Below are 27,312 nucleotides of genomic sequence, written 5' to 3' on the forward strand. Positions count from 1 at the left end.
GGGAAGCGTAGGGCACTGCGAAGCAGAGTACTAAGGGATGCTCTGTGTGGTGATTGCGTGGTGGATCCTAGCATCACAAAAATTCAGTGGACATTTACACAGCAAATAACTTCCCATGTAGAAAAGGAGCTAAAGCTGGTTTAGGACCAATAAAAAGAAAGTAACTTATTTTGTTGACCTGCACTCTTAGGAGAGTTAAGTGACGTGGTGGTATTCCTACCTCGCGTGTAAGGCACACAGGTTTTAACGCTTGGCTGTACTTCGGTACCTGGGTTTCCTAAATCCTGCACCACTCCCTCCAACAAGCTCAGTGCTTGCTGAGAGGTTTTTACGGTAGCTGACCTCCAAATCCAAGGTGACATTAGAAGTGTTTGTGCATCTCCTCCTCTCTGGGATTAGTTCTTGACCGGCAGGAGAGGCAGCGTGTGCTGGCTAGGGCTGCGTGGGACCAGCATGGTGGCTGCTGGAGGGGCTGTAGCTGAACTGGAGGACACCCAAGTGGCTTGCCAGTGGCACAGATGCTCCAGCGCTTTGATGGCCACACTGGGTGGCACTTCGGAGACCCAGCCTGATTTTTTGATCTGCCTCTTGCATGCAAGGTTTCAAAGGCAAATAGGCATTTCTGGAAAAAAACCAAAACTGTCAGCAACTCATAATAAGACTTTCTTTACTTTTTAATTTTTTTCTCTTTAGTATTGTTATTGTTACTCTCCATACAACAAACAGTGGGCATTCTGGGTTATCAGTCCATTTTTAAATGTTGCTAAGTCTGCAGGTAGTATTCCCGTTATACTGGATATTAAGGGCCTCCTGGCGTACCAGGACAAGCTGGACTGGGGAGGGGTTCAGCCTCCGCAGAAAGATGGTTAAAAGCCTGATGCTTTGCCAGGCTCAGACCTGTGAGCCACGGCTTACCATTCAGAACTGCGCTGAGTCACCAGTGCTTTTCTGATACCAACGCTGTTTGACAACTTTAGGCATCTTTCATTGAAGTGTGTTTGAGTGATGCGAGACTCTCATCCTTAGGCCATCCAATGCAGCTAAGCACTAGTATGTGTTAATGTTTTGCCAACATTTGCTCTGGCTCCTGATGAACATTTCAAAATTCTTTTGATAGCTCCAGAAGTGGCAGCGATGCAAACACCTACAGCAGCAGGAGGTTTGTAGGACACCCCCCAACCTCAGTTCATAACCTCCGAGGATGACTTGTAAGGACTGGTGCTTTGGGAGAGGAGGAAGAAGAAATATCAAAATGGGGTTTCTTACATTGTCCTTGGGCTTGAGCAATGTTGCTGATTGGCCAACTGTTATTTTTTAATACCGGATGGCCAGAGTCCAAGTTAGCTTTATGATGACCTCAACAATCCGGCATGGTTCGTGGCTGCAAGGTCTGTGGGAGGGTGGCAGCCTGCCAGCCCCCGTACATAATTTGCAGGTTGCTGTTTCTGACACGCTGGTGTTAGTTATTGTAAATGAGTGACACTGCCTATAACTCACCTTTAAATCTCGTCTCGCAGGCATCGGAAGAGCTGTGGGTACGTGTCTGTGTGCACAAAGGCATCCCCATAGGCACATGCCCACCTACGCTCACCTGCAAAGTGCTTGTCACCGCCTTGACTTACCTTGATGTGATTGATGATAATTAGGTTTCAGCTGCCTTCTGATGCAGAAATACACACCACCACAGCGTGGCCTGTTCTGCTTCTGCAGTTGTGCCTCTGAAAGGCTATCGATTCACGCTTCTACATTTTTAAAAGGTCATGGCAATAATTCCGCCTGAACTGTGCTAAGTGAAAATAGTTTGCAGAGGTAATATGGTTCCTGCTCACTTCCAGTGTAAACAAAACCCAGTGGTTTTTATTATTGTTTTTAGTATATTTTAATTACATTTATTTGCCTCGCTCTTGCATTGTGTCAATGAACTATTTGTAAAGTTGTAAGGCAGGTGACCTTCAACATTATATGACTTTTGTTTCTGTGCAGAGATATTTTATTTTTCTATTATGTAAGATGTGCTCAAGCACTTATCGTAATACGGTGCTCACATTAAAAATTAAAAGTGTAAGAATAAAAACTGCCTTTTCCCCCTTGTCCTGTCATATATCTGTCCATTTTAATAAGACAAAAAATATCTACAGCTCTATGACTGTGATACTGAACGTGCTTACTTTTTGTAAAATATCGTTGTAGTTAAACAAACAGCCTTTGCTGGCCTGACTGGGAACAGATTGTTCCCAGCAGTTCATTTGACTAACAGGCTATATAATGCAATGAGTTAACTTACTAGAATACATAGTTACCGCAGCCCAAGTGCCCTAGAAAGATGACAGGAAGCTATGGATGCTGTCGCATAAATGATTTCTGTAGCTGCGCTGCAATTAGTGACTTTGTATTCTGTATTTCTATAGCTGCGCTGCAATTAGTGACTTTGTATTCTGTCTGGTTTACGGGACTAAACTGATGGGCTAAACTCGTGAAGGAGAAAGAGAAGGCAAGATTTTATGCACAGAATGAGCCTTCCTATCTTCCTATAGGGTTTTTTCCTATGTTTTAAATTATTTTACTGTGTCAATCGTGTACATAAATAGAGCTCACTCTTAGATTTTCTACCGGCACAGCTTTATGCCTCCACATGGAGCTACTGAACATCAGAGCTGAACGTTCCCACCCTACACCGTGCGTTTTGCCGGGGTGATGTGCTGTGTGTGCGAGTACATGGAAAAGGATTTTCCTCCTCCTCCTCATCTGTAGCGTTAATGGTAAGTGACGTATGCAGAGATGGAAGCTATGGTCCCATGTTCCTCTGTTCAGTCCCACTACAGTTGCCATAATTCACTCCACAATTGATTGTTAATTCACTTTAATACATGTGTCTGTAGCAAGTGGAGCTGATAAATAGTGAGAAAGTATGTGATAGGCTATCTAACCTTCTTCCTACAGATGAAACACTACAGAGCTGAAATCCATTCATGCTCCCTGAACACAATGCTGTATTCTGGTTTTCTATTCATAGTGTTGTAAATTTGTCAGGCTAATGGGACACTTTGTAAGACGTTTTCCTTTTTAAGTGCTTTAATGGGAGTAGGTATTACATTGATCCAAAAGCTAGCCTAACATTTCATATCGTGGAGTCTGGAATTGTGGAGTTAGCTGCACAGAAGTTAAGTGATGTTTTGTGCTTCCCTTTATTTTTAAGCTGTATTTTGCCAACCTGATGCTCAATGCACCATTTATATACAGAAGAAAATCAGCACGTGGTCTGGCCACCAAATTCCAACGTCGTACTGTATTTTCACCCAGTATAAACACAAGTGGAGGTGGTAAGCAGGCAGAGCACACAGCCAGACTTGCCTATTTTTTTCCCTTTTTCCCTGACGGGGAGGGGCTGTGGCAGTGGGTATGAAACAGCCGCACTAGGATGGAGGCAACAACCATCAAGGCCAGTAACCTGCTTTTTGACAGCTGAGACACTGACAGAATGAGATCCGTGCAGATATCCAGCGATACTTCCCTAAAATATTCCCCGGCACCCACTAATTTGCAGGTCAAGTACTTCTTAAGCAGAAGTGATATCTCTATATTTAGTACCACTGATGGATTTTTCTTCTCTGAAACGATAAAGTGAACTCAGTTACTCAGTATGATGGGTGGCAAACTTTGGAAACAGTTCACAGTGTGAACATTTATGATTGATCTTATGAGCTCTTGAATGTTGGAGGTTTGGGTTGAATAAGGCTGACAGTAGGTTTGATATGGTCACAGCTATACAGCAGCAAGAAAAAATTTGTGTTTGAAGGCCAAGAGGCAGATGGGTACCTGACAAAAATGGCCAGTCAATAAAAGCCCTGCCCTGAGAGAGATGTGGAAAAGTTGAGATGCAGTCAGGCTCTGAAATACGCCTTTTGCTGAGCTGAATTGTGATGTGATGAGCATCTGCCTTGCACACAAGCATCGTCGTGATGTGTTATTAGTTGGGATTTTTACTGCTGCTCAAATATAAGTTAGTAGCTCTGATATCTTCAGCCTCCCAGTATCATCCCTGACTTAGGAAGAGAAGCATTTTCCTTAAAACTGTCCAAAGCAGTAAAAGTGAAATATTCTGCGAGATGCTGAGTTAGGGGAGAATGGCACAAGATAAAGACTTGTAAAATCAATAAGCCCAAAGGCTTTGCAAAGAACCCCCAGCCACAGAACAAACTCCTTGAGATTGCGGAGAGTCACGGCAACCCCCCTAAATCGTAAAGTGCTTTTTGTTACCCCAGGTGGTTTTGTGTGCCACCTACGAGGCTGGGATCAACAGCGCAGAGCTCAGACAATGCACCCACAACCTGCACACATATTGCTCTGTGCCGCTGCAGCCCAGTCCTTACAGCCCAGGATTTTTCCTGCCCCTTTGTGTTACATCCGTGTGGTAGGCTTCCTCTGAGGACTGGGTTTATTGCAACAAAAGCTATCGGACTGTGACATTGTTTATAATGGGCAGAAAAAGTCAACATCAGAAATCTTTTCTGTACCATATAACCTTTAAGATTTATCATGGCTTGGATTTCTCCGAGAGTTGACAGTAAGGTGATGGAATGAGCTGTCCTACGATTTCTTTTTGTTTGTTTGTTATTGGTTCTCTGTGTATGAAAAGGCTCTATAAATAATAATCACCGATGCAGGCTGGTACAATTGTTAAAGACACTTAACCTGCTGGCTATAACCATCTTCTGAAGTGCTGTTTTCCTCTCTGGTTAATAAGGGGGCACTGGTGCTGCTGGAAGAAAGGTGGCAGAAGTTTGGAGCGTGTTGGTTGTGTACTTGGTGAACTTTTGCTGCAGAGAAATGTCAAGGTCAGAACATGATTGAAGAACCTTCTTCCTCTCTTGAAGTCGCTGTTCCTGTATGATATTGTTTTCCACTGGAGAAGGTTCTCTTAAAAATGAGGTTGAGATCCCTAAAGAAATTGCTTCAATCAGCAACAGTGCTTAATGACTGTTAATGGGAAGTGGAGATAGGATAGTAAGTGTTACTTTGATTAATAAGAGAACTGCAGAGAATTTAAATTGTGCCACTGATGGATTATTTTCTTCAAGCTTGATAAGCGCTTCTCATTTGTTCTTAAATTTGGTCAATACTGTTAAAGACAGCAAAATGAAGTATAATTAATTCTATTACTGCTACTCAGACCCAGTGTTACTGGGAAACAGATTGTGATGCAGACAACAATGTTAGGTAACACTTCTGACAGGTTTATCATAGGAGGACCTGTCCTCAAAAGTAGAGAACCTTTTCTCCTCCGCGGTTAGAAACTGCCCAGTTTCTAACCAGAAACTAGTTGCCTTTCTCAGCATGTGTTGCTCCGTTTGAATCTGCCACAGAAATATTTGTAGTAAAGAAAGTAGCTGACACAGAAGCATGTGGACAAAACAGGCAGCTCCAGTTTATTCCTCACCTGATCTGTTGGATTTTGAGTGTATCACCACAGATACTGAGTTTGGAGTAGTAGCACTTTAAATAAACGGTTTCATGGAGTTCAGTATTGTGGTATAAGGCCCTGTGAAAATGTAGGGCGTTAGAGGGTTTGGGAGGAACGGGTAAGATGAGTTTTTTCCGCACCAAGGTAATACAACATTTTATTTGCAGACCCTGTGTCTTGAGAATCTAACCACTCTAAATGCTGTTAGGATCCAGCGCAGTGGCTAAGATATTTACTACAATACTAGTTTCCCAAAGATATTTTCTGTTTCATAATCATGTGTGTTTCTGACCAGTCGTGAAGTACAGCATGAGTATACCCTATGGGTTAATATGGCCTATGTAATAAATAATCGTATTACAGCAGCACCTAAAAAGCTCCGGTTAGGTCCTAGCTGTGTTAGGCGTTGGCAAACATTATAGTCTTCCCTCAGGAAAGCTCCCACACATGTTTAAATGCTGTCCCTGAAGGGAAGCTTTCCTTCACTTGGAGCAGTGAGTCCCTGACATCTGCAGAGGTCTCTAGTCACGTGTGTTTGCCCATCTCGCATCTCCTGCCACCATAGGACGTAGAATGTGACCCTACTGAGGATGGAAGTGCTAAATCCAATATAGGTATTCAGTGAGAAGGCGGCATAGACTCCATGCTGGTGCACATATAAATGATCATTATGCTTTTAAACAAACCTCTTTGCATGATGCAAATTTAAGGGAGAATTCACTGAGAGATGCAGTTTATTCAGAGACCTTTGTGCCACTTCTGAAATCAGATTTTAGCAAAAGGTGATCAGCAGCTCATCCATTCTGGTGTCTCAGAATAAATCCAGGGTGTGTGCTAAGGAATAGGGAAACTGTTCTGTGCTTTCATTAGCAGTAGCTGCAATTACTGCTTAATTTAACAGACTCTGCCTACTTCAGACTCCATGCTTCTCCAGTTCTGAATGCAGAAAGTCATTGTGTGAGTTATTTCGAATTAATTTGAAACCAGAGTGTGTTGGCTAATAGTATAGTTATAAAATCAGTGAAGGTCTAATTCTGTTATTAAAAATGTAAAGCTTATGTATTATGAATAAAAAGTTAATTCTCTTCCAAGGGTATTCCATAAACATAATTTCTAAAAATATTGCAAACACTGAAAATGTATTTCAGGCATTAATTTGGGTGCAATGGGCTGTACTCTGGAGTGCAAAAATACATTAAAAGCTGCTGGTGGAAGGTCATGTTTAAAACTTAGAAGCAGAGAACAAAAACCAGTGACGACAACTGTGCCTCTGAAAGTCCCTGTTTATAGCTTTGCTGGCATTCTGTGCAGCAAAGGGAGCAACAGAACATCTTTCATTCCCTTGACTTGTTTGCAAATGCTTGAGGGTGGCTTATAGGGAATGTGGTGGCCTGACTGAATCATTCCTTCATTGTACTTCCTTGCAGATAACTGGGGTAAACATTGACCCTAATTACCAGTTACCCTTTAATTCTACAGGAAAGGATGTCAAGGGCGTCATAATCCCGGCAAGTAAAGAGATGCCACCCAGCATGTAAAGAATTGCGGCGTCAGAGTGCTGATGATCTTTGCTCTTAAGGCAGCTGCCGAGTGGTATATATATTCAGTATATGCAATGCATTTACACGTATTAAGGAGAGGCTTTTAGATCAAACCAGAAGCATTGTGCATCACTCCTCTTTCTACAGAGGACCATTTATCTAGGTGGGCCAGCAACTTTTTGAAAGGTGACAGCTGGCATCATATATTGACTCTAGTGCACCGAAGACAAAGAAACTTTAAATCTTAGGTACTATCTCTGTAGAACTAACCAGAGATTTGGAGGCCAAATAAACCTTTCTCTCTCCCAAATTCTTCTGTTATTCCATTTTAGTGTCTGTCAGCTTGATACAAACCCCCACATATGTCTGTAGGTGTATATATTTGTTTGTTGCCACTGTTTTATTATGCAGCACAATGGAAATTCTGCTGGATAACTTGTTTACAAAGTTGATTCATGGTGGAAGAAAGGTAGATCCTATATTCCCCTTTACAACAACTATCCTCCAGAATTAAGGGCTATATATTTGAAGGATTGTGGTGCTGTAAATGTACTTTTCTGAAGGTACTGTAACAGTGTCTGGTTTGTCATAAGCTAAGGCTTCGATAATGAAAGAGAGCCCTGCATGTAGCAAGAGCCCTGATTAAGAGAGGAGTACAGTTTGTTACAGTTATGTGGGTGCTTGGCTATCATATAAGTTTATTAAATCATATAAAATTTCAATTTACACCATAATATTCTGTAAAAGATGGAGCACACAGAACTAATAAGTATGCCAATTTCTTTCACATATGAATTGTATTGTTGGTTGTGTTAAAGCTGCCATTTTCAGAAGCAAGATTATTTATACTGGAATAGTAATTTCCTGCCTCACAGTTAAATTTTGTAGAAGTTAATTACAGATAGAAATAAAATGAATGTGATATAAAAGCTAGCAAAATGCCAATATGATGTTATATTATATATATATATATTATTGTTGGGAAGGGGAGAACATATATATGTCTTTATATAGTACATATGCGTATACTCATATTTGAGTCTCTCTTCCTTGTGAATATGGTTTTGGGGAAACAGTGGCACTGTCCTGGTACAGTATGTTTGGGCTTTGTTGTGTTGCAGGAGGTGAAGTTACTTGTTTTCCATTATACTTCTTATGTGCGTGATGTGTTATAACAGCTCTCATAATGTTTGCAAAGTCAGCCAAAGTTCATTTGTCCCATTGGAATCAAATCTTATTCTTTACTTGCACGCTTCTGAGAGTTCTCAGTCAAATGAAGCCGATGGAATCCCAGTTTGTTTTCTCTTGTTTCAGCCTACCCAGGCTTTAGGAGATCGTAACTTATTTCTTCTTACCATATCAGAAAATACTGGGGGCATGCCCCGGGCTTGTGTTACTGTATTACCGGTGGGCTGTCTTTTGGAGGTGGAGTTACACTTCTAGATTTTGCACTGTGAGGAAGAAAATGTGTTTGTTCCTTCTTTTGCCAGAGGGTTTCAGTCTTTCCTGCTTGCTTCTTGCTGGCTTCTATTGTCATTAGATTTTGCCATCATGTGCAAGACTTGGCAGGAGGATTCCGTTAATACAGTGAGTGAGGTGAGTGGTACTGTCCTGCAAATGCACAGCCAAGAACTGGGGAAGGAGTAAAGCATCCTCTTGTAGCTAAAAATGAGTTTAAATAAACAGAGAGGGTGAAAGTTCATGAAGAACATATTTAGGAATGCTGTTCTGAGGTTGGGCAGAGCTGAACTGGACTTGGACGGAGCAGGGGGTTGTCAGCAGTCTTGGAGACGATGGTTTTCTTTACTTAAGCTCCTTCCAGCAGAGTTCTAGCATCTGTTGGGTGGGGGCACTGTCCCCAGAGGAGGTGACAGAGAAGACAAAGCCATGAAGAAGATATGGTCAGAATTTCAAGAGCAGTTGGGTGTTTTTGCTGTCACACTGTCAGAATTCGGCAGCTGGAAGAAACTACAGAGCAGCAGCAGTTCCTCTACCCCTTCCACTGGCTCATGTGTGCAGCCCTCTCCCTCCAGTCCTTTCTTTTGCCTTGTTCTGGTAGCGCTGTCGCTTATTTGGAGGAAAACTGGGGCTTTGTGTCAGTGCTCCTCATGATTTTACAGCCCTCAAAGTCCTGCAGTTATCCAGAGTGAAAATGGTGGCTGTGAGCAGCAGGGAAGAAAACTGAAGAGCGAAGGGGGAACAGAAATCCCTGTCTTTTGGACTTCGCATCGTCGCTCTTGGCGGGGTAGATAACTATTCCGTTGTTGTTTTATTGCCAGTCCTGCCCTTAGATAGCTGTGCATCATATTCACAGCCACGGTGTAAGACACTCGAGCCTTGTAATGCTTTTAAACTAATGAGGGCGCAGTGGATTAGCTCAGGATACATCACACAGCGTCCAAAGGGCTTTGCATGTCGTTTATGGCTTGTGCTTCATTATATCTCTTCTTGTATACCCTGACCGTAGCCGACCACCATTTTGCAGCAGGCTTGAGAATGTTATCACGATTGGCTTGCTAGGTGAAAGGCTTTTCTATTTAGCTTTTAATAGAGCAAAAGTGACTCTAAATTTGTTAATATTCTTTAGGTTATATAGGACAAATTACAGATAAGTGAATAAGTAATGAAATTTGTAATGAGAATTTCTCAAGTATGAAATGTTGGCGCAAATTAATTGCAGGATTTTACAGCTATTATAGTTTATATCATAAATGCAAAAATGACTAGGGCTTTTTAATTACAGTAGGAACACACTAAATTTTTATGGAGTGCCATTTTGTTAAAGAGGTACTTTAAGCATTAAGAGCAAATGCCATCCGTAACAGCAAGCCCAGATATCTGTGCCACATCAAATAAATATGCTATTGCTATGAAATTGTTCCTCAGATACTGTAACTGACACACAGGCTAATGAGAAGTCTCTTTTCACACCTTCAGTTTACTGCGTCTTTCTCTCTTGGTCATTCTTTTTCTTACAGGGCCACAGCAAGTCCCTTGGAAAAATATACAGGGCTTTTTCACTTACACTTCCAAGTAGCACTGTGAATAGCAAAATGTTGGTGTCTCAGTAGAAGTTAATATTATTGTGCAGGGGAGGAGGGAGGATGGCTGAATGCTAATTCTTATTAAATATTTGATGTGTAGAGAAATCTAATACAGTGGAAACTCAAAGAAATCTCATTACTTGGTGGAACACATTGCATACTAAGATAGAGATGACTCAGACTCAAAAACTAAGAAGCAGATTTAGTAAGGAAGCACATCTGAAGCAATGTCCTGCTGTTCTGTTCCATTAAAATAAGAAATCTACGTATCGTCTGCTACCCTGCTTATGTAGACATTTCTCAGAGTCAAGAATATGTTTTAAAAATGTCATTGCATGCTGTATTCCTCCCTGGTGATGCTATGTTAAGCTTTCCCCCTCCTCTTCTCGCACAGCTGCTCTCAGAGCTAGCTGACTGGACAGCAGTAGGTGCTGCAGATTCTCCTCTGCTTGCATGTGGCTCCGAGGGTCCCCCTGAGCCTCTCCGTCTCCAGCCAATAAATATGTTCCACTCTGAGGCTGATGGTTTTGCTTAAGCACGTGAGACTGCGAACTCATGTCCTTTTTCAGTGCCTCCTCAAACATACACTGTGTCACAGACTGCTTCCCCAGTTAAGGTCTCTAATCCATCACTCACAATTCCTTAAGGGGATTAATTAATTTTAAAAATGGTTGTGTTTCTAGGTATGCTAAACGTCCTCCCTCAAGGACAAATGCTCATCTGTCCATTTGCACATCTCTCATGATTTGTCTTGTTGGAGTGGCCGGTATTATGCCTTGTATTATACAATCCCAAAACCGTGCTTGCAAGGAATTGCAAATGAACTGATCATCAGAGAGCTTGCTTATAATTAGCTGGTATCCTTTTCCTGAAGGTGAGTCTCACTAGAGTGGAGGCAGCATGCAAATATGCTGCTGTCACATCCAGGGATAGGTAAGAAAGCTTGGAGAAAACAAGCTCTGACAGGGTGCTGGACTGGGACTTGGGAGTGCTGGGTTTCGCCTTCAACTCTGGCACTGGTTGGACTAATGTGTCATTTTGGACCTCAGAACTTGTTTTGTTATCTGCAGGTTTTTAATGTGACCTGCTTTGTCAACCATATGCCAAAGTTATGATAGAAATGGTGGCACGAAGGTTAACCATCAGTATATTTCTGTCCCCAAGACAGTGATGCTCAGAAGGAAGTCCTCTCCCATGGCCAGGTGACCACACTGTCCTACAGCAAATTTCTGTGAATTGCACAAGACCTACGGTCTCTATTAAACCCCTTTATGCTATTTTCATAGTGTGGAGGGGTGAAATGCTGCACATCCCATTTCTCCTGCCTTATCCAGTCCTTTTCCTTCATTCTTCTTTCAAGGCCTGGTGACAGTCTCCCAGACTTGCTTATTTTGTGCTTGTGAAAACAAGTCAAAGTTATTTAAGTCTCACCCCAGAAGTTGTTTGAAAGGTTTTTTCGTAAATATGTCATTGTTTCCCCAACTGAATTCCTGGTTCCTTAATTGGGAATAAAAAAAAAAAAAAAAAAAGAGACACGACAAGAATACATTAAGTATTGCTTATTTCCCATCTGATTAACAATTGACTGAAATTGCTGGAGGGGCAACCAGTCCCTCTGAGTGCCTGTGGTCAGTGAGGGGTTGAGGGGTGTTGTACCTGCTTCAAAGAAGTCCTATGAACATCTCTCCTCCACTCTTTTCTGTAAAGTGAGCCACATGCAATACCACAATCCAGTAAGACCTTGCAACGACAGCGCTAGGATTAGTCTAACTGAATAAGATGAAGAAGCTAAGCAATAGGAAAACACCTAAATGAGAAGTCACACCCAGATTACATTTGCATTTGTACTTATCATTGCCTGAAACGTGTACTTCATCAGCCAGCTCCTGAAGGATCTTGCTCCTTTCCATAGGATTACAAGAAAAGAATATATGTCCTTGGCATATTGCATGAAAATAGGAGGAAGAGATGGCTGCTGAAATGCTCTCATTGTAAATGAAGGGCTTTATGTTTACACAAAAACCACTCTTGGAAAAAAGTAATTTTGCTAATGAGATATTCCCATATGTCCTGGGGAGCTTTTTATTGCTAAGGCACTGTTTCAAATCCAGCACAGATCTACAATAAAAAGCAGCAACTAGCTCAAAGGAGTTCATGTTTGAGCTAGCTCTCCAGTAGCAAAGTCTGTGCAGCGCACCCACCGCATCAGACAACGGCGGTGCATGAGCAGCCTAAACCACGTGAAGCGCCGGTGCTCACCCACGGAAATGAGGTGCTATTAATGGAAGCCCATGTTGTTGTTGGGTACCTATCTCTGCTTTCATACCTAAGGTAGCGGACCTGTTGCTAACCAGGAAGCTGATATGTCCCAGAGCTCTCCGGATTGCCACTGGATTTTCCTCAGAAGTCCTGGGATCACCTATCTGGTTGTAACAGACTAGATGCCCTACTAGGTACCAGACCCATCAGGGCTACAGCAGATGAGTCTGTTGACTTGCAGATGTATTGCAGTGCAGTGTGAGAGGTGAACACTTCTTAAAATCTTTAAGTACAGCAATCCTAATCTCAGGATGGCTCGATTTGCTTGCTTGGGCTGCCTTTGCCAACACAAAGCCTTGAACCTTTAACTTGAGGTGTTTGATCAGATTCCTCACTGATCCCTTTCCTTGGCCAGCCTTGGCTGGCCACGTTGGAGAAGTTTAAGGACCAACTATGCTTGACCACTCAGCAGTGGTGTTTCAAGACAAGCTTTGAGTGTACTGAAAAGGCAAACATTTGTTCTACTGCTGCCTCGCTGAACCGTTCCATCGAGAACCCTCTCAACCCAGCTGCTGGTGCTTTCATGGGTACCAATTAAAATTTTATATGATGTTTTATAAGCATAAATATACTCTACAGACTTGCACATAATTCCTCTGCTACTTCAACTGCTTTTCAAAGCCCTTTTCAGCAGGCTTATCTTTGTTTTGCTTTGTGCTGATTAAAAGGCAAGATGTATTTTCAACAGGGTAACTAGTACCAGAGAGCGCATTTCACACAAAAGAAATGCAGTCAGACGTTTGTTATCCAAGTTGAGTCAAAGACATTGAATTAATTCAGCTAACCATGGTTTCAATTAATTAATGAGATTCCCAGGCTACTGAATACATTGGGGACCATGAGTTTGTTTTGGGCAAACAAGGTTTTTGAATGATTGGACCTCTGACTACAGGTAAGCAAAACAACATGTGAGAAGATCCTCTGCAAAAAGCCAGAAGACTAAAAATTGGGACTTGAAATTAAAAATTTCTCTGGAAGTATTTCTGAGACTCAGTCAGCCAAAACCAGCCTGGAGGCAGTCAAAAAGAGTAGTGCTATCCCTCTGGGTAGACTCCATCCTGAATGTACCAGCACGACTGGGTATTTCCACAGAGATCCTGATAATCCTGTAAAGAATCTTCCACTTTTCCTTTTTTTTAGTGCAGTCTATTCCTCTCACTGGACTGTTTTTTTCCCCACAAATAACTCTTAATTGTTTGTTTTCCCTGCAAACAGTGAAGAGAGAGAGCCATATTGCACCATAAAAGTAACGTCGTGTGGGTTCTCATCTCATCAGCTCTCCATGACTGCTGAGTCACGCGTGGGTAGTTTTCAAGTGCTACTACAGCATTTGAAGACATTTCATGGAAGTCCTGGTGATTTATTGGAAAGAGGTAACTTTTATCCATATAACACAGGCTATGTGGTTTTGAGGTGATCTCTGTTCATTGCTGTAGATGCCGGGGGTGGGGGTGATGGGGGGTGGGATCTGGAGCTGGTCATAACTACTGAGGAGGACGGGGACCTGATGCGTTGTTTTAGGTGGGGTGTAGGAGCACCTTTTGCCAGTCCATCAGTGGCGAGTGGTCGTAACAGCTTACCGGGAGGCTGTGGTGGCCTGGAAAAGCAAAGATGGTTGTGACGGTAAGAGCAGCTGCTGTGTAGTGATGAACTGTATCAGGGGAAGGAAATCATTGGTTCCAAGATGATAAAGTGGGCTTTAATTGTCCACATCCCAATGCCTAGGGGAGTACTGCCAGGGAAACTAGAACAGACGGAAATGCTGCTGACATTAGAATAATGTGCTGCATGTGAAACCACTGCAGAAATAGTTAAATGGCGCCTTTGCCAAGGCCACAGAGTGAAATGTTACTACACCATGGGGCGGATTAAAATATGCATTTTCTCCTAATTGAGCACAGCGGACTCAGCTGGAGGTCCTGTCAGGAGAAGAAGAATAATTTGTCACAGCAAGAAATGTATAACTTGACGGAGCATCTATTAGGCAGTACAGTAAAAAATAAAGTAGGACTTATGCAGGTTTTCTTTACACTCCAAACCGGTTAGCATAGGCACCCACATGCTGTAAGTACATTTCAGATTCACTGGCAGTGGACCAACCTGGCTGTACAACGCTCACAGCCCTTATGGCTATTATATCATGATGATGAGGAGGTTAAAGTCTTTCTAGATCATCCCTCATTAGAAAGGCCCTGTAAACAGCAATCATCATTTAACTGGGTACAGCCAGCAGAGCTCTACAACAATTTCTTTTATAACTCTTGTAGAAAACATTTATGGGGCTAGCAAGTTAGTGCCATGAGGATGGAAGTAAATCCAGTAAAGAGCTGGCACTGATTGCACATCAAGAACCACATTTTCCTCCTTTGGTAAGGATCTAGTTGTGAGAAGTGTAAAAATGGGCTCCATGAAGACGTCTGTAGGGCAGGGCTGCTTCCCAGCCTGCGAATTTTCCCTAGTCATTTGTTTCCTCATGTCACCTTTATAGATGTATTTATAATTTTCGGGGAGGTGTGTCTTGGTCTGGCTGCAGCTTTTTGCTGACTCGGTCCACCCGCTCCAAGCTCAGGTGGATCTGCCAAGCACAAGGCCCAGAGCCCTGCCCTGGCCAAAGCAATGCTGCAGCCTGTAGCAGCCACTGCGTGTGAGCTACCGGCTTTAGAGATGGAAACAACTCCATGCTGTCCTCACCCCGCAGCCTTTGCGGTGTTTTTTATAGTCTGGTGATGCCCAGAAGCCCAAACTTTAGCTCTGGCCACCATTTTGCAGCTCTTCACAGAATCCCATGCCAAATCTAAGGGGCAGCTCCCAGGACTGGGTGCCACAGAAGCAACCTGTCACATCCATCCGTGTGGATGTGTGAATAGTAGCTTCTATTCAGGCACATGCTTTTTATCTCCCTGAAACGAAGAGCTCTGACTGACAGGGTAATTCATCATTCATCTGATCCACGAAGTCGTCCCCTGAAGGAGCAGAGCCACATGCGTTATTTTCATACTGGTGGAGGTGTATGCCCTATGTGAGATCCAATGTTTTTAAAAGTTTCTGTAACCCTAAAAAAGAAATTCTGGGTTCTCTAGGGAGATGTTATTGGGAACCTTGGTTGCATGCTGTGGTGTGTTGAGGTGACACAACGGGCAGCCATTTCCAGTGCATTTGTAGTACTGGTAGGAGGAACAACTGGGCTGGGAAAATCCCAGTGACACTAGGAGGTAGCACTGAAGATATCAAAGGACTGGTGAAGGCTTGCAAAGGACCCCCATGCCTTGAATGAACGGTGCAGGTCACTGCTGTCCACATCATTTGCTTTCCAGTGTGGTCACAGTGATACTCTAAGCCCAGGTGCTGGAATGCTGTCTGGGGAATACCTGCCCACCATGCTAGGTGGGCTTGCTGCTTTGTCATGCCTTTACCAACCCCAGCCCCTCAGTAGGTTTATCACGAAAAACTGACTTGGGCTTTTCAGGTCACCTGCGATGCTTCCAAGCCAGACCAGGTACCGCACAGTGACAGGAGCTATGGTTAGACTGGGCTGGCCCGGGCTGCAGCCAGGCATCCAATGGATTCTTGCACTTGACCATGGGTTCAGTGTTCCCAGGGGCACCTGATGAAGTAAAGACAGTCACCATAGCCCAGTCACTGTGCTCAGAAGGCTTTGCCTGTAACTGCCCAAGTTCACGGTGTATGGCATGATATGCCAGGTCTCAGTCACCTTGCAGGAGAAAGCCTGAAGGCATTCCCGTCTGCCACAGCAATACAGGTACCCGCTGTTACACATGGCTGTGCTGAGTGTCAACAGTAGTTGAGGCCCAAGTCTGTGCTCTTTTTATTTTTGTAGTTGTTACCGTCACATCCAGAAACCTGAGTCAAAGCTCAATATCTCCTTGCGCTAGTCACGATACAAATGCAGCACAGCATTGGGGCTGCATTGTGGGAAGTTTGTCTGTCTGTTCCTATTTGCATAGCGTTTGTTCTGCAAAGGCCAGCTTCAAGCTCGTAACTTTTCCCGAGCACGAGGTTCACTTATATGCTGGGCTAATCAATATCTAAAGTTCTTCACCCTTTCCTCATCTGTGGTTTCCTCCTCACCCATTTCTGCTCACTCTGCTCTCTCCAAACGGCCATCTGACAGCCACTATGAATTATAAGTAAAAGCTCAAAGGTGGGGCTGGCTCCCCTTACCCAGTTCCTCTAGTCAAAAGTAGTTTGGTATGGTGAGATGATTTATGGTGCTGTTGATACATCTGGATAAGCAAATGCTCAGAATGGAGACACGCAATGAAGCCGTCTGCACTTCCTCATGGAACTAAGCCGTCTGCACTTCCTCACATCCAGTGCCATGCAAAGCAAACCAGATTGGCTTAACTCCTTTGCAGCGACATGGGACAAGGCAGGCTCATAGACTGCACAGATCTTTCCAGCATAAACCAACTCTGGCCAGTCTTGGAAGTGGAGATGCTGCTTTTTGCTGAGCAGATCTTGGAAAAAAAGGAGTTAGGCTGGGATAGCTGGAACAGAGGGTCAGCGGAAAATGCCCCAACAGCAACGTTTGTATTTGTTTGCCCGTCAGTTTACTTATTTTGATGCACACTTGCTGTGTGTTTCTTCGGCAGGGTCTCCCACAGCCTGTCTCACCCAGTCGTAGTTCAGTCTCGTGCTTCTTGACCTCAAGTTTTTCTTTGCTGATCAGCTCTTTCTTTTGGTCTATGTCAGCTCTTTCCTCATCTCTTTTTGTGAGGGGTGTTTGTCCTACTCCATGATGATTTTTCCCCTTTGTTGTATGTAGGAAAGTTGGGATGGGGGTGCGTAACAGTTTTTGTACCCTTGAGGTCAAGCCCCTGCTACATTCAGATCCTAGAGGTCTTAAGATAGTACTTTCTGGCTTGCTGGACATTTCAAGATCAAACTCACAGATCATGGGTCTAGGCCTGTTTTTTTCCTGCTTATTTAAAATTGAATCAGCTCATGGTCATTTAGACCAAACTTCTATGCTACAAGCAGTTACCTTGAAGTGTTTTGTTACTTACCAGAACTATGTCTAATGTTGCTCTAGAGCGTGGGATGACTTGCAGTAGAAATTTGTCCCTTTCATGCAAAGATAGTTTGACCTTCTGTATATGGAAGCATTGCTTACTGCATGGTGAATTTGAAAGTCTTCTAATGATGTGTTCCCTTAGTTTCTTGTGGTAAGATGGTGACTTCCAGCCATAACAAAACCCAACCACCAAAGCAAGTGGCAGACCCTATTTTAATTCCCGTAGACCCTCTTTTTCAGGGTTTCCAAAAGTGATTTTTGACTTAGCCTGTTTCTGGATTTTACTGAAGCAATCAATTCTTATTTCTTTTCAGTCTACTTCATCAGTTAATGAGAATTGCTACCTCACCGCCTTTTACCTTTTCTTCTTTTTTAAGTAATGCATGTCTTTCAATGCCTGTGTTTGAGGCAAGATTACTATTCCAATGTGTTTCTATTGTTCTTGTAATATCCTTTTCTTTTGTTCTGCACCAGAGATTCTACTTCCTATATGTAGCTGGTCTTAATGCACAGCATTTCTCATGATTTTCTCTGTTTTAATCCAGTTTTAAATAGCAAATTTCATTAAATGTATCACACAAACATTTATTCCTCTCTTCAATATTATTCCCGTATTCTCTTGCTGCCTATTCCTTGCTTCTTCTGTGTCCTATTACCCATTGCAATAATCTCATTTATCTGATTTACTTTTTTTCCTTGTGTTAGAATCAGGCATGGAGATTAAGTGAGTCTCCCAACCCTCTCTCCTCTGTTTCTAGTTTCAAGCTCATATAAGTCATGCAACAGCAATCCTAGGAGTTATCTGCGTGGGGCTGATTCCCAAGGGTAGTCCAGTCCTCACTCTGTGAGCCCCTTTTTGGGTGTCACACATCCCAGAACCCCGTCCATAGCACTGGCCCATGAGCCATAAGCTTATCCTACATCTTGAGTTAGGCCTTTGCTCTTTGCCTACTGAACGGCACCTCTAACTTCGTTCACTTCTGCATTTTCACCTGGCAGCTATCCCTGATCACCTCTACCGTGACTATGGCAGTGTCATCTGGCCCACTATGAAGGACAGCCAGTGGATTTTCTTTCTTTCTGATCAGGATCTTTTCCAGCACTACAGCACATCCTTGCTCCTAGCTGCCAGTACTCATTCTCTTGCCTAAATCTGACTTTAACAAGAGTCTTCCCAATTACTCTTAGTAGAAGTCACTGGTCACAAAGACCTTCCTCTTCTTAATGTGAGCAAAAATGCCTACAGAGTCCTCTGGCTTGTCTCTTTTCATGCAACATGCTTGTTCTTTCTCTTCTCTTCTGCTTGGTCTGAATCTCTTTCTTCTCTCATAATTTGTCTGTTCATGCCTCTCCTTTTTTCCAGTGAAGCAAACCTATGCCTCTTTCTGCTTCTCTATTAGCTGATCTTTTCCTCTGTTTCTTCTATGGTTGCACCTTCCACATGCACCATCACCTAATGAACTGCCCTCTGAGTATCTTGCTCAGCAGTTGGAACCTGACCTCTTGTCTCCATCACTTAAGTACCCTTCTGAAATCCACTTACAGCTCAATATCACAATACCTGCTGCTTGGATTTTGGAAAATCACATGAACATTCTCTGCCTCCTAACACAGACCTAACCAGCATCCCCTTTCCAACCACCAGGAGACATCTGACAGTGGGGCTGCAGTTGTGAAGCTAAGGGCAAAACTGGACTATGCAGTTGGGAGTGCACTTAGGAGCTGTGTTGATGAGTGGGCTGTGGGTGGTAGTCTCATACACTCTCCCTTTGTTTTGTTAATTGTTTCCGTGCTAGCAGGCATAAAAAGTAGTAAAAGTTTACTTTAGACAATAAATCAAACAAATGTGTTATATGCACAGTTCAGGAATTAAAAATCTAGTAATACATCTTGAAAATGTTTTTAAAACTTTCCGCTTAGTGCTGTTTCAGAGTATGAATTATTTTATAGATTTGGATTCCTCTCTGTTATTAAACATGTTTGCTTGATTCTGTGAAGCCTGGTTCTGATTCCTCTGGTCCTGTTATCTGTTGTCTGCATCACTGCAGTCCGTCATACAGGAGATAGTTCTCACATCTGAAACATGCGGTTATGACTTTGGGTAGGAGTAGCAGTGAATCCTGCTCCCATTCATGTGCTGCCACGAAAGTGAAACAAAACACAGAACAAATACTGACAGAAAGCATGAATGTAAGGGAACTGATCTGTGGAACATAATAGTAATAATAACTTTTATTAATATGACAGTACCACTTTTCAGGTTGTTTTGATAGTGAGATATTAAAGTGACAGTGTCAAAATATTGACTGTGATAAATATTACATGCATCCTAGCCTGCGAAGAATCAGCAAAATGTTGCACAACTTTTTTCTTTAATTTTCTTTATTCTTTCTAGCATTTTTTCTTCTTCCCTTCTCCCTCTTACTCCCTATTTGGAACATTAAGCAGTTTTGGTTTTTTAGATTTATCTTTTTACTTGTGCATGTGTGTGTTTTTGAATGGGTAGCTCCCACTTTATGCCACACTTGAATTACACAAAGAAAAGAAACTGTCCTACTTAAAAGAACACAAAAGGATTTTGCAAGGGAAGTATTTGAAGAGGGATATGTCAAATTAAATAAAGACCATTGTTAAACATTTTTCCTCTGGTATCGTTTCAGTTCTTAAAAGAGTCTAAATTTAGACTCTGAGCAGCAGATATGGCTTCATGTGACATATCAAGTCCCACATTTGGAAGAGAGATTTGCATGGAGGAAGTGGCCTAAAGAGCTTTTAGAAAAATCCTGGGTGCTTTGTTTCCGTCCTCTGAGAAGTAAGTTTTTTTTGTTGTTGCATTTTGTCATGGTGCTCACCTTTAAGGGATGGGGAAAGATATGCCAAATGACATCTCCAAGTCAAGGAGCTTTTCCTGGTGCAGTCTGGTAATGATCCAAAGCCAGGTGAAGTTCATGAAGCAATGGAAAGCTCTTTTTGCTCAAGCAAGGACAAGGATGGCCTTGAGATACCTGCAACATTCACATGGTAGGTTGTCACCCAGTGTCTTGGTCTCTGGGCCTCGTGGTGAACCAAGACTGAGAACTCTGGAGGGTGCTTCCATTAGAGGGAAAAATTCACAGGAAACGTAATATTTTAGGCAAGCCATCTACTGGCACAGAAACCAGCATCTCGCTCAAAAGCCAAATCAAACAACAGGAGAGGGCATCTGAGTGCCAGGTCCTGCACCGGGGTCACAACAGCCCCACACAATGCTACAGGCTGGGGGCAGAGTGGCTGGGAAGCTGCCCATCAGAAAAGGACCTGGGGGTGTTGTTGGTCAACAACCAGCTGAACATGAGCCAGCCGTGTGCCCAGGTGGCCAAGGAGGCCAACAGCATCCTGGCTTGTATCCAAAACAGTGTGGCCAGCAGGACTAGGGGAGTGATGGTCCCCCTGTACCCAGCACTGGCGAGGCTGCACCCCTTGTAATATGTTCAGCTTTGGGCCCCTCACTACAAGAGGGACATCGAGGTGCTGGAGCGTGTCCAGAGCAGGACTGCAAAGCTGGTGACGGGTCTGGAGCACAAGTCGTATGAGGAGCAGCTGAGGGAACTGGAGGTGTTTAGCCTGGAGAACAGGAGGCTCAGGGGGGACCTTATCACTCTCTACAGCCACCTGAGAGGAGGCTGTAGCGAGGTGGGTGTCAGTCTGTTCTCCCAAGGAACAAGAGACAGGACAAGAGGAAACAGCCTCAAGTTGTGTCGTGGGAGGTTTAGGTTGGATATGAAAGACTTCTTCACCGAAAGGGTTATCAAGCGTTGGAACAGGCTGCCCAGGAAAGTGGCTGGGTCAATCCGTGGAGGTATTTAAGAGGTGTAGGTGTGGCACTCAGCGATTTGGTTTAGTGGTGGACTTGGCAGTGTTAGGTTAACAGCTGGACTTGATCTTAAAGGTCTTTTCCAACCTAAATGATTCTGTGATTCTATGATTCATTCTCAACTGCAAGTTTGCTTCAGCCAGCTTTCAGCCAAAAAATCTCTGCTTTTGTTAATGCTACGTCTCCCAATACTTGCTTGAGCAATGTCCATTTTTGCCTTTGCCTCCTGTTTTTATCCAGCTTTTCTCACACGTGCCCTTCACTGAAAAATACCTGATGACAACCCCTCCATTCCTAACTTCAGAGCCACTGTTTGAATATACCTTTGTGCTGCGAGGCTGAGTCTCAAGGATGAGTTAGATCATAGTCCTCTTGGAGCACCCCATAGCAGAGGTGGCATCACAGCTTCATTTTGGAGCACGCAATGGAGGCACAAAACAGCAGTAGACATTGCCAGTGCTCAGGAAGGACGGCCAGAGGGAAAGTGTCTTGAATCCTTGTCTCCAGGGCCACCGTGCCTCCTTGGGTGGGCTGCCTGGGCAGCAAGGGGGCTGCAGGGCAGGGAGGGACCTGTGAAGCTATGTAGGAGGATGGAGTCCGTTTCTGAGCTGTTCTTAGGGACAATCTACATATCATTAAAGCTCCTGTGCCATCTGAATGCATAACGGTACTTTATCAACTAAAACTTCTTTATTTAATCAGTTGATTTAATTATGAGCTAGTTAATTGAAAAATTCATGGTACAAGTTCTGAAGGTCAAAATACTCAGAAGTTCAAAGAAGACTGGAGCATTTGTTTCACTCGAGCTGTGACGTGCAGTGCTGAGATACAGAAATCTGCTCTGATTCAAACTGGCAAACTGATCCTGGGACTAAACAACTGAATTACCAAACAAGAAGACAATTCGCTTCTGTTCATGAGGTGTGAATGTAGCTACTGCCAGCTGTGGTTAGTCTGTGATTGATTTATCTGTACATTGTGGTTTCCAAAAGACCCAAGTAGTAACTACTCTTGCAGAAATGCCTTTAGCACTGTCCTGTCAACCCTTTTAGCCCTCGGGGACACATCCCTGTCTGTGCAAAGTGCTGGATTGATTGACCCACAGACTGCGGTTCTCCCTGGGTGGGAGAGAGATGCTGAGGGCAACAAGAGCTCCAGATTCCCACCTCTGGGTCACTATGTTTCACCACTGCATGAAAGGCTTTTTTGGAAGTTGCAGAGGTGAAATATCAGGTCAATAATCTGGAAGTAAAGTGGATTTATGAACCCCTAGGTGTTGCAGACGCTGGTTCCCCTCCCAAACAAGCACAATGGAGCCGGGGACCACTAAGAACTTGCTTGAGACCCCTGTTTTAGACTAAAAGTCATGTAAATATCTGCTATTTACATGCTAGCAGAAGATTAAACAGCAACAACTGTAGCCAAAAATCAGTGTTCTTTGGCAGGTAACGACAGAGAACACCCTGCAGCCTCAGGGCTGCTACAGGTGAGTCCTCTGTACATTCCTGGTTCCTGTTTGTTCAAACCATGGTCAGGGCAGGTTGAGGGCATGCATCCTCGTGCTCACACCTCTGTCGCACACTGCCCAGACCTCAGGTGCACAGCAGCTGCAGGCAATATCCCCTCTTAAGGGCATACCCTGTGTATTGACCAGCACTGGGCCACTTCAGTCTTCGGGAGTTCATCCCTTTGTTACAGGGTTTTGCCATTCCTTTCTCAGCAGGAGGCTGGCACCAGCCTGTGTTATACAGCCCAGCCTACACATCTATCTGCCCTAAACAACGTACTCTTACTTTAAAGAATATGTTGGTGTTTTTTTGTTTTTTGTTTTTTTTTTTTTTTTTTTTTTTTTTTTTTAACAAATAACGTTACATTTCTGGCCCTCATGGCTGCAACATACTTTGAAAGAAGTGCAACCAATTTAAGATTATTTTCCTGAATCTGCAAGTAGCCCTAATTATTAGCTCCTAGGGGCCCAGTTCCCCTCAGACTTTTCAATGATAGCAGGGTATTACCTTAGAAGCCCTGTGGTGGTTATGCCCGTCTGTCTGTCTGTCTCTCTGCCAATGTTAACTATTCAATTGCTGGACATTCTAATGACAAGCAGGGATAGGAATGAAGCCAGAAGCAGAGAACAAGCTAAAATAAGACTAAAAAATGTAGGGGAAAAATATCATCAAGGACAACAGTAAAACAGAAGGGAGGGGAAGAAAAAAAAAAAGGATGTTGGTAAAGCAAATGAAGCAAAGGACAAAGAAAATGAAAAACAAAAAGGATGAAAAACCACATACATATATAGATAGGTGAATACTTATTCTTGAGAGATGCTGCCTGTAACAAGAAGGAAATGAATAAATAATAACTATAAAGTCACTTAATACTGTTAAAAACTGTCTGGGACACTGTCGATTTCAGAGACAGCACTTCAGAGACTTTTCCCCTAATGCTACTTACTGGAAGACTTGGGTTTCTCCTGCTGACCTGCACTAACAGCTCACAAACCACCCCAGACCGTGAGTGGGGATGGGCCCCAGCTAGACACTGCTGAGAGATGTGCTGGGAAACCTGGGGGCTGGCAAGAGTGGTCCAAGGACCGGTTTTCTTAAGTGCTGCTGTGCTATTAAGAGAGTATACCTACACTACAGAGCAGCTCTGAGAGGTTTTTCTCTCCTTGGGTATCCAGTTAGAAGGCTGCCATGATGCTTGCACAAGTCCAAAGAGACTGTGTAAAAACGGTCCTGTTTCCATGCAAAACTTGCGTCTCAGGCTCAACTATCGCTTTTGGGGATCGTTCTGCCCTTACTTAATGAATCTCTTCGCAGGGCTCTCTTTGCATTTCAAACTCAGTCCTTAGGAATTCTAAACATGAATGCGAATGTATTTTTGGGGGGGAATTATTGGCAGTGGCCACCCTTCTTTCGGCAAGGCTAATGGCCCTTGGGCATCACTGGGCCAGACAGTGAGCACAGCCCCTTCATGGCTGTCCCAGCACCCACCTTGCTATAACCGTCGTGTTAACCTGGGGCGAAGCAAATGCACCTTTAGATAAGGCGTGCTACTGAGATGATGGCCCTGTGTCACTGGAGATACAGATTTCAGGATTCTTGGTAAAACTTTGGAGTGTGTGTGGAGAACCAGTTTTCACACCCTTGCGTAGAGCCGCAGCAGCAATGCTGTATGCACACAGCAGGAACACAACAAGACCATTGCCTGAGACCAGCTAAAATAGTTAACTGATATGTAGCGATGGCAGTGAGTTCGGCGTGCATGGTTCTTGATGTGAGCTTTGTGGGATCTTGTGACTAACACACGAACATTTCTTTTACCATTAATCCATGTAAACCCCCCCCTTCACACCAAAGCATGCTGTGTTGGGCAGGCACTGTAGTTTTGAAAGACCTCACTTGCCCATCATCGATCACTAAAAATAGAAACCTCTGCTCTCTGCTATGTGATTTTTGACAACTGGCCTAATGAGGCAGCAGAAAGAAAAGAACAAAATAACAGTAATATAGTGAAATATTTTTCACATTTCCTGTCTCTCATTATAGGCATTTATGAGAAGTGAAAAACACATGAAAATTCAGAAGGCATTATTAGAAACAATAAGCGAGTCTAGGTAATAATGTGCTGTATGCCCAAAAGCAAAGGAAATAATTGTTTTTCAATCTAATGTTGTATTTATCACTCCTGGGATGAAAATACAGCTAATACATATTTCAAGTGTAAGTTCAAAATATTCATGTGCAACCAAGCAAAGGTTTATTTCTTGCTCTCCATCTGTTTCTAGCAAGGTTACATTGTTGTTTTTCTGCATTGTGTGGTTGCATTATCTTAATAAATGATTAGTTGTGAGATATTATTTCCCTTTAAAATGTGTGACAGCAAAACAAGTTTTTAATAAAGTGTTTTGAAAAAGCAACAGACTGAAAAAAACTGGGCAAGAGTTCAAATTGGTAATGAACTGAATATGCCTCTAATTATATTGAATCTACAAGTAATAGGATGAAGCAACATTAGAAATTACTTCTGACTGAAATTCAGTGCCTTAAGGCTGACAATGTTCCCCTCAAACTTCCAGAAACTGAATAAAATTGCTGTATCATTATTTGTTTAAAATATCTGTCATTTCAAATCTCAAAATGAAGGATGGTGGGCTAAGCCCTCCTGAAAACAGACACTGATAAATTTGTCACAAAACTTAGGATTTTTCTTAAAGCAAGCTTTATTTTTGGACTTTAGTTTACCCAGTACATGTAACATTTGGTGTAAGATGGTCTGGCTGTGTGTAACACCAGGCACGGTACATGTTTAAACTGGGATTCAGCTGTGTCAATCTAGATGAGGCTTATCACAGGACTAAATCTCTGTGTCCCATGCCAGCAATTTAAGACTCAATCTTAATCTTTGTATGAAGTAATTTTGTATAAAATGTATAAATAATTAATGTATTGTGTATGGAAACACTATTAGATTAATTCCTTTAATAACAAAAATCTGTAGATAAATAGAGATTGGTCAGCACAGTGACCTTTTTATCTTTTTTTTCTGTGACCTTGAATTAAATCCAGCATTGACCAGAATGACCATTAATCATTTTGATCAGATTGCTGAGAGAATTACCAAGTGAAGTCGGTTTAGTCATCTCAGTTTACTTTCTACAGGGAAGAGACACTGGGTTTGTATCATACAAACAACACAATCAGCCCATGATTGGTTTCTGCAGGTCAAGGCTGCAGAAGTATTTGTGAAGCAGCGTGGACCTTGTCTTTCTGTGGTGCTCTTGAACCTACTGCAGATAAATAAAGGATTTCTTCCCCCAGCACGAGTAACCTTACATTTTGTGCCATAAATAGATTTTGAAATGTCTTACAGCTAGAAGTACAGAGAAAGGGTATGCTTGCAGGTCAAGCAGAGTAGACGAGACTGTCTCACAGACTCCTCTGGAGTCTAAATATGTTTGTGTACCACAGGGAAGGAAAATGCAGGTTTCGTGCCTACCTCCATGGCTGCTGCTACTCAGATGCTGTCAGCACAGTGTGAACGAAAACACAACCAGCGAGAAAATATTAAAAGACATTTAAAAACTTGTCAGACCAGTTATTAGGTTAAGTAACTTTCGGTATAACCTCAGCTTCGTGGATCAGCTTTCCTGATGAGATCACAGCAGGTTAATGCAGGAGAGAGGCAGAACCAGAATCTGAGTCAGAAATGGAGATGTCCATCATAACAAGGAACAGCAGAGAGTTCCTGACATAACGTAACTGTGCTCGTCAGATATATTTCATTTTTTCCATGCCAAGGACAATATTTTGCCAGTACTGCAGGGAATGAAAAGGATGATATGCATAGTCAAAGTCGTATCAAAGTCAGTACCTTGATTCTTGCATGGCATAAATGATAAAAGATTAAAATTGTTTCCAGGATCTCTCTTTTGGGGAATACACCTTACTGGTCTAAGCTAGAATGTGTCACTGCCATGATACCCAAATTCCTTTGCCTGAGAAAACTGCTGAATCATTACAAAGGAAAAGTGCTGGAAAGAATGGGAAAACTGCTGCCCATGAATCACTTACCTGTGGCAATAGTTATCACAAAACATAGACAGAAAACCAGTTATTTTATCACTGAAGCGCTTCCAAACTGCCTAATGAGAATATTACGGGATCTTTTCATAGGCCTTAGCTACAGGAGAAATCATCTGTCACGTCTACCTGCTGACATCTCTTCTACCTTCTCGACTGCATCCCCCCGTCCTGATGTTTCCAGATGACATACTTTTCAGCGGTAATGTATCAGCCCAGCTAGAACAACATATATGGGAGCTGGCTGGTATGATTTATCTTTAACCTGTCAAGTTTCACTTCTCTGTGTCATCACCTCATGTTCCACCACCAACACATCCACATATTGTACGTTTGTACATCATTGGGCACGCACAACTCTATCGTGACCAAAAAGTGGAGTGCTGTTGCAGTCCCATATAATATGGAAGGGCTTGATGGACGAGTGTGCTGCTTTCTCTAGGAAAGGATCCTAAAGATAAATTTTTTGAGACA

General features: G+C 42.9%; 1 protein-coding gene across 1 annotated transcript in view; it reads left to right on the forward strand.

The window, feature by feature from the left end:
* Window positions 1–27,312, forward strand: part of LOC308061949 (uncharacterized protein) — a 101,873-nt gene that overhangs the window by 14,815 nt on the left and 59,746 nt on the right. The window contains exons 1-2 of the mRNA XM_080382695.1: window positions 1–13,738; window positions 26,932–27,040. The exon at window positions 1–13,738 is cut by the window's left edge and continues 14,815 nt beyond it. Of these exons, the coding sequence (XP_080238821.1) occupies window positions 13,709–13,738; window positions 26,932–27,040 (139 nt within the window). The 5' untranslated portion in view covers window positions 1–13,708. The remainder of the gene's footprint in view (window positions 13,739–26,931; window positions 27,041–27,312) is intronic.

The sequence above is a fragment of the Falco punctatus genome (assembly GCF_963210335.1).
Source record: "Falco punctatus genome assembly, chromosome: 4".
Taxonomy (NCBI): domain Eukaryota; kingdom Metazoa; phylum Chordata; class Aves; order Falconiformes; family Falconidae; genus Falco; species Falco punctatus.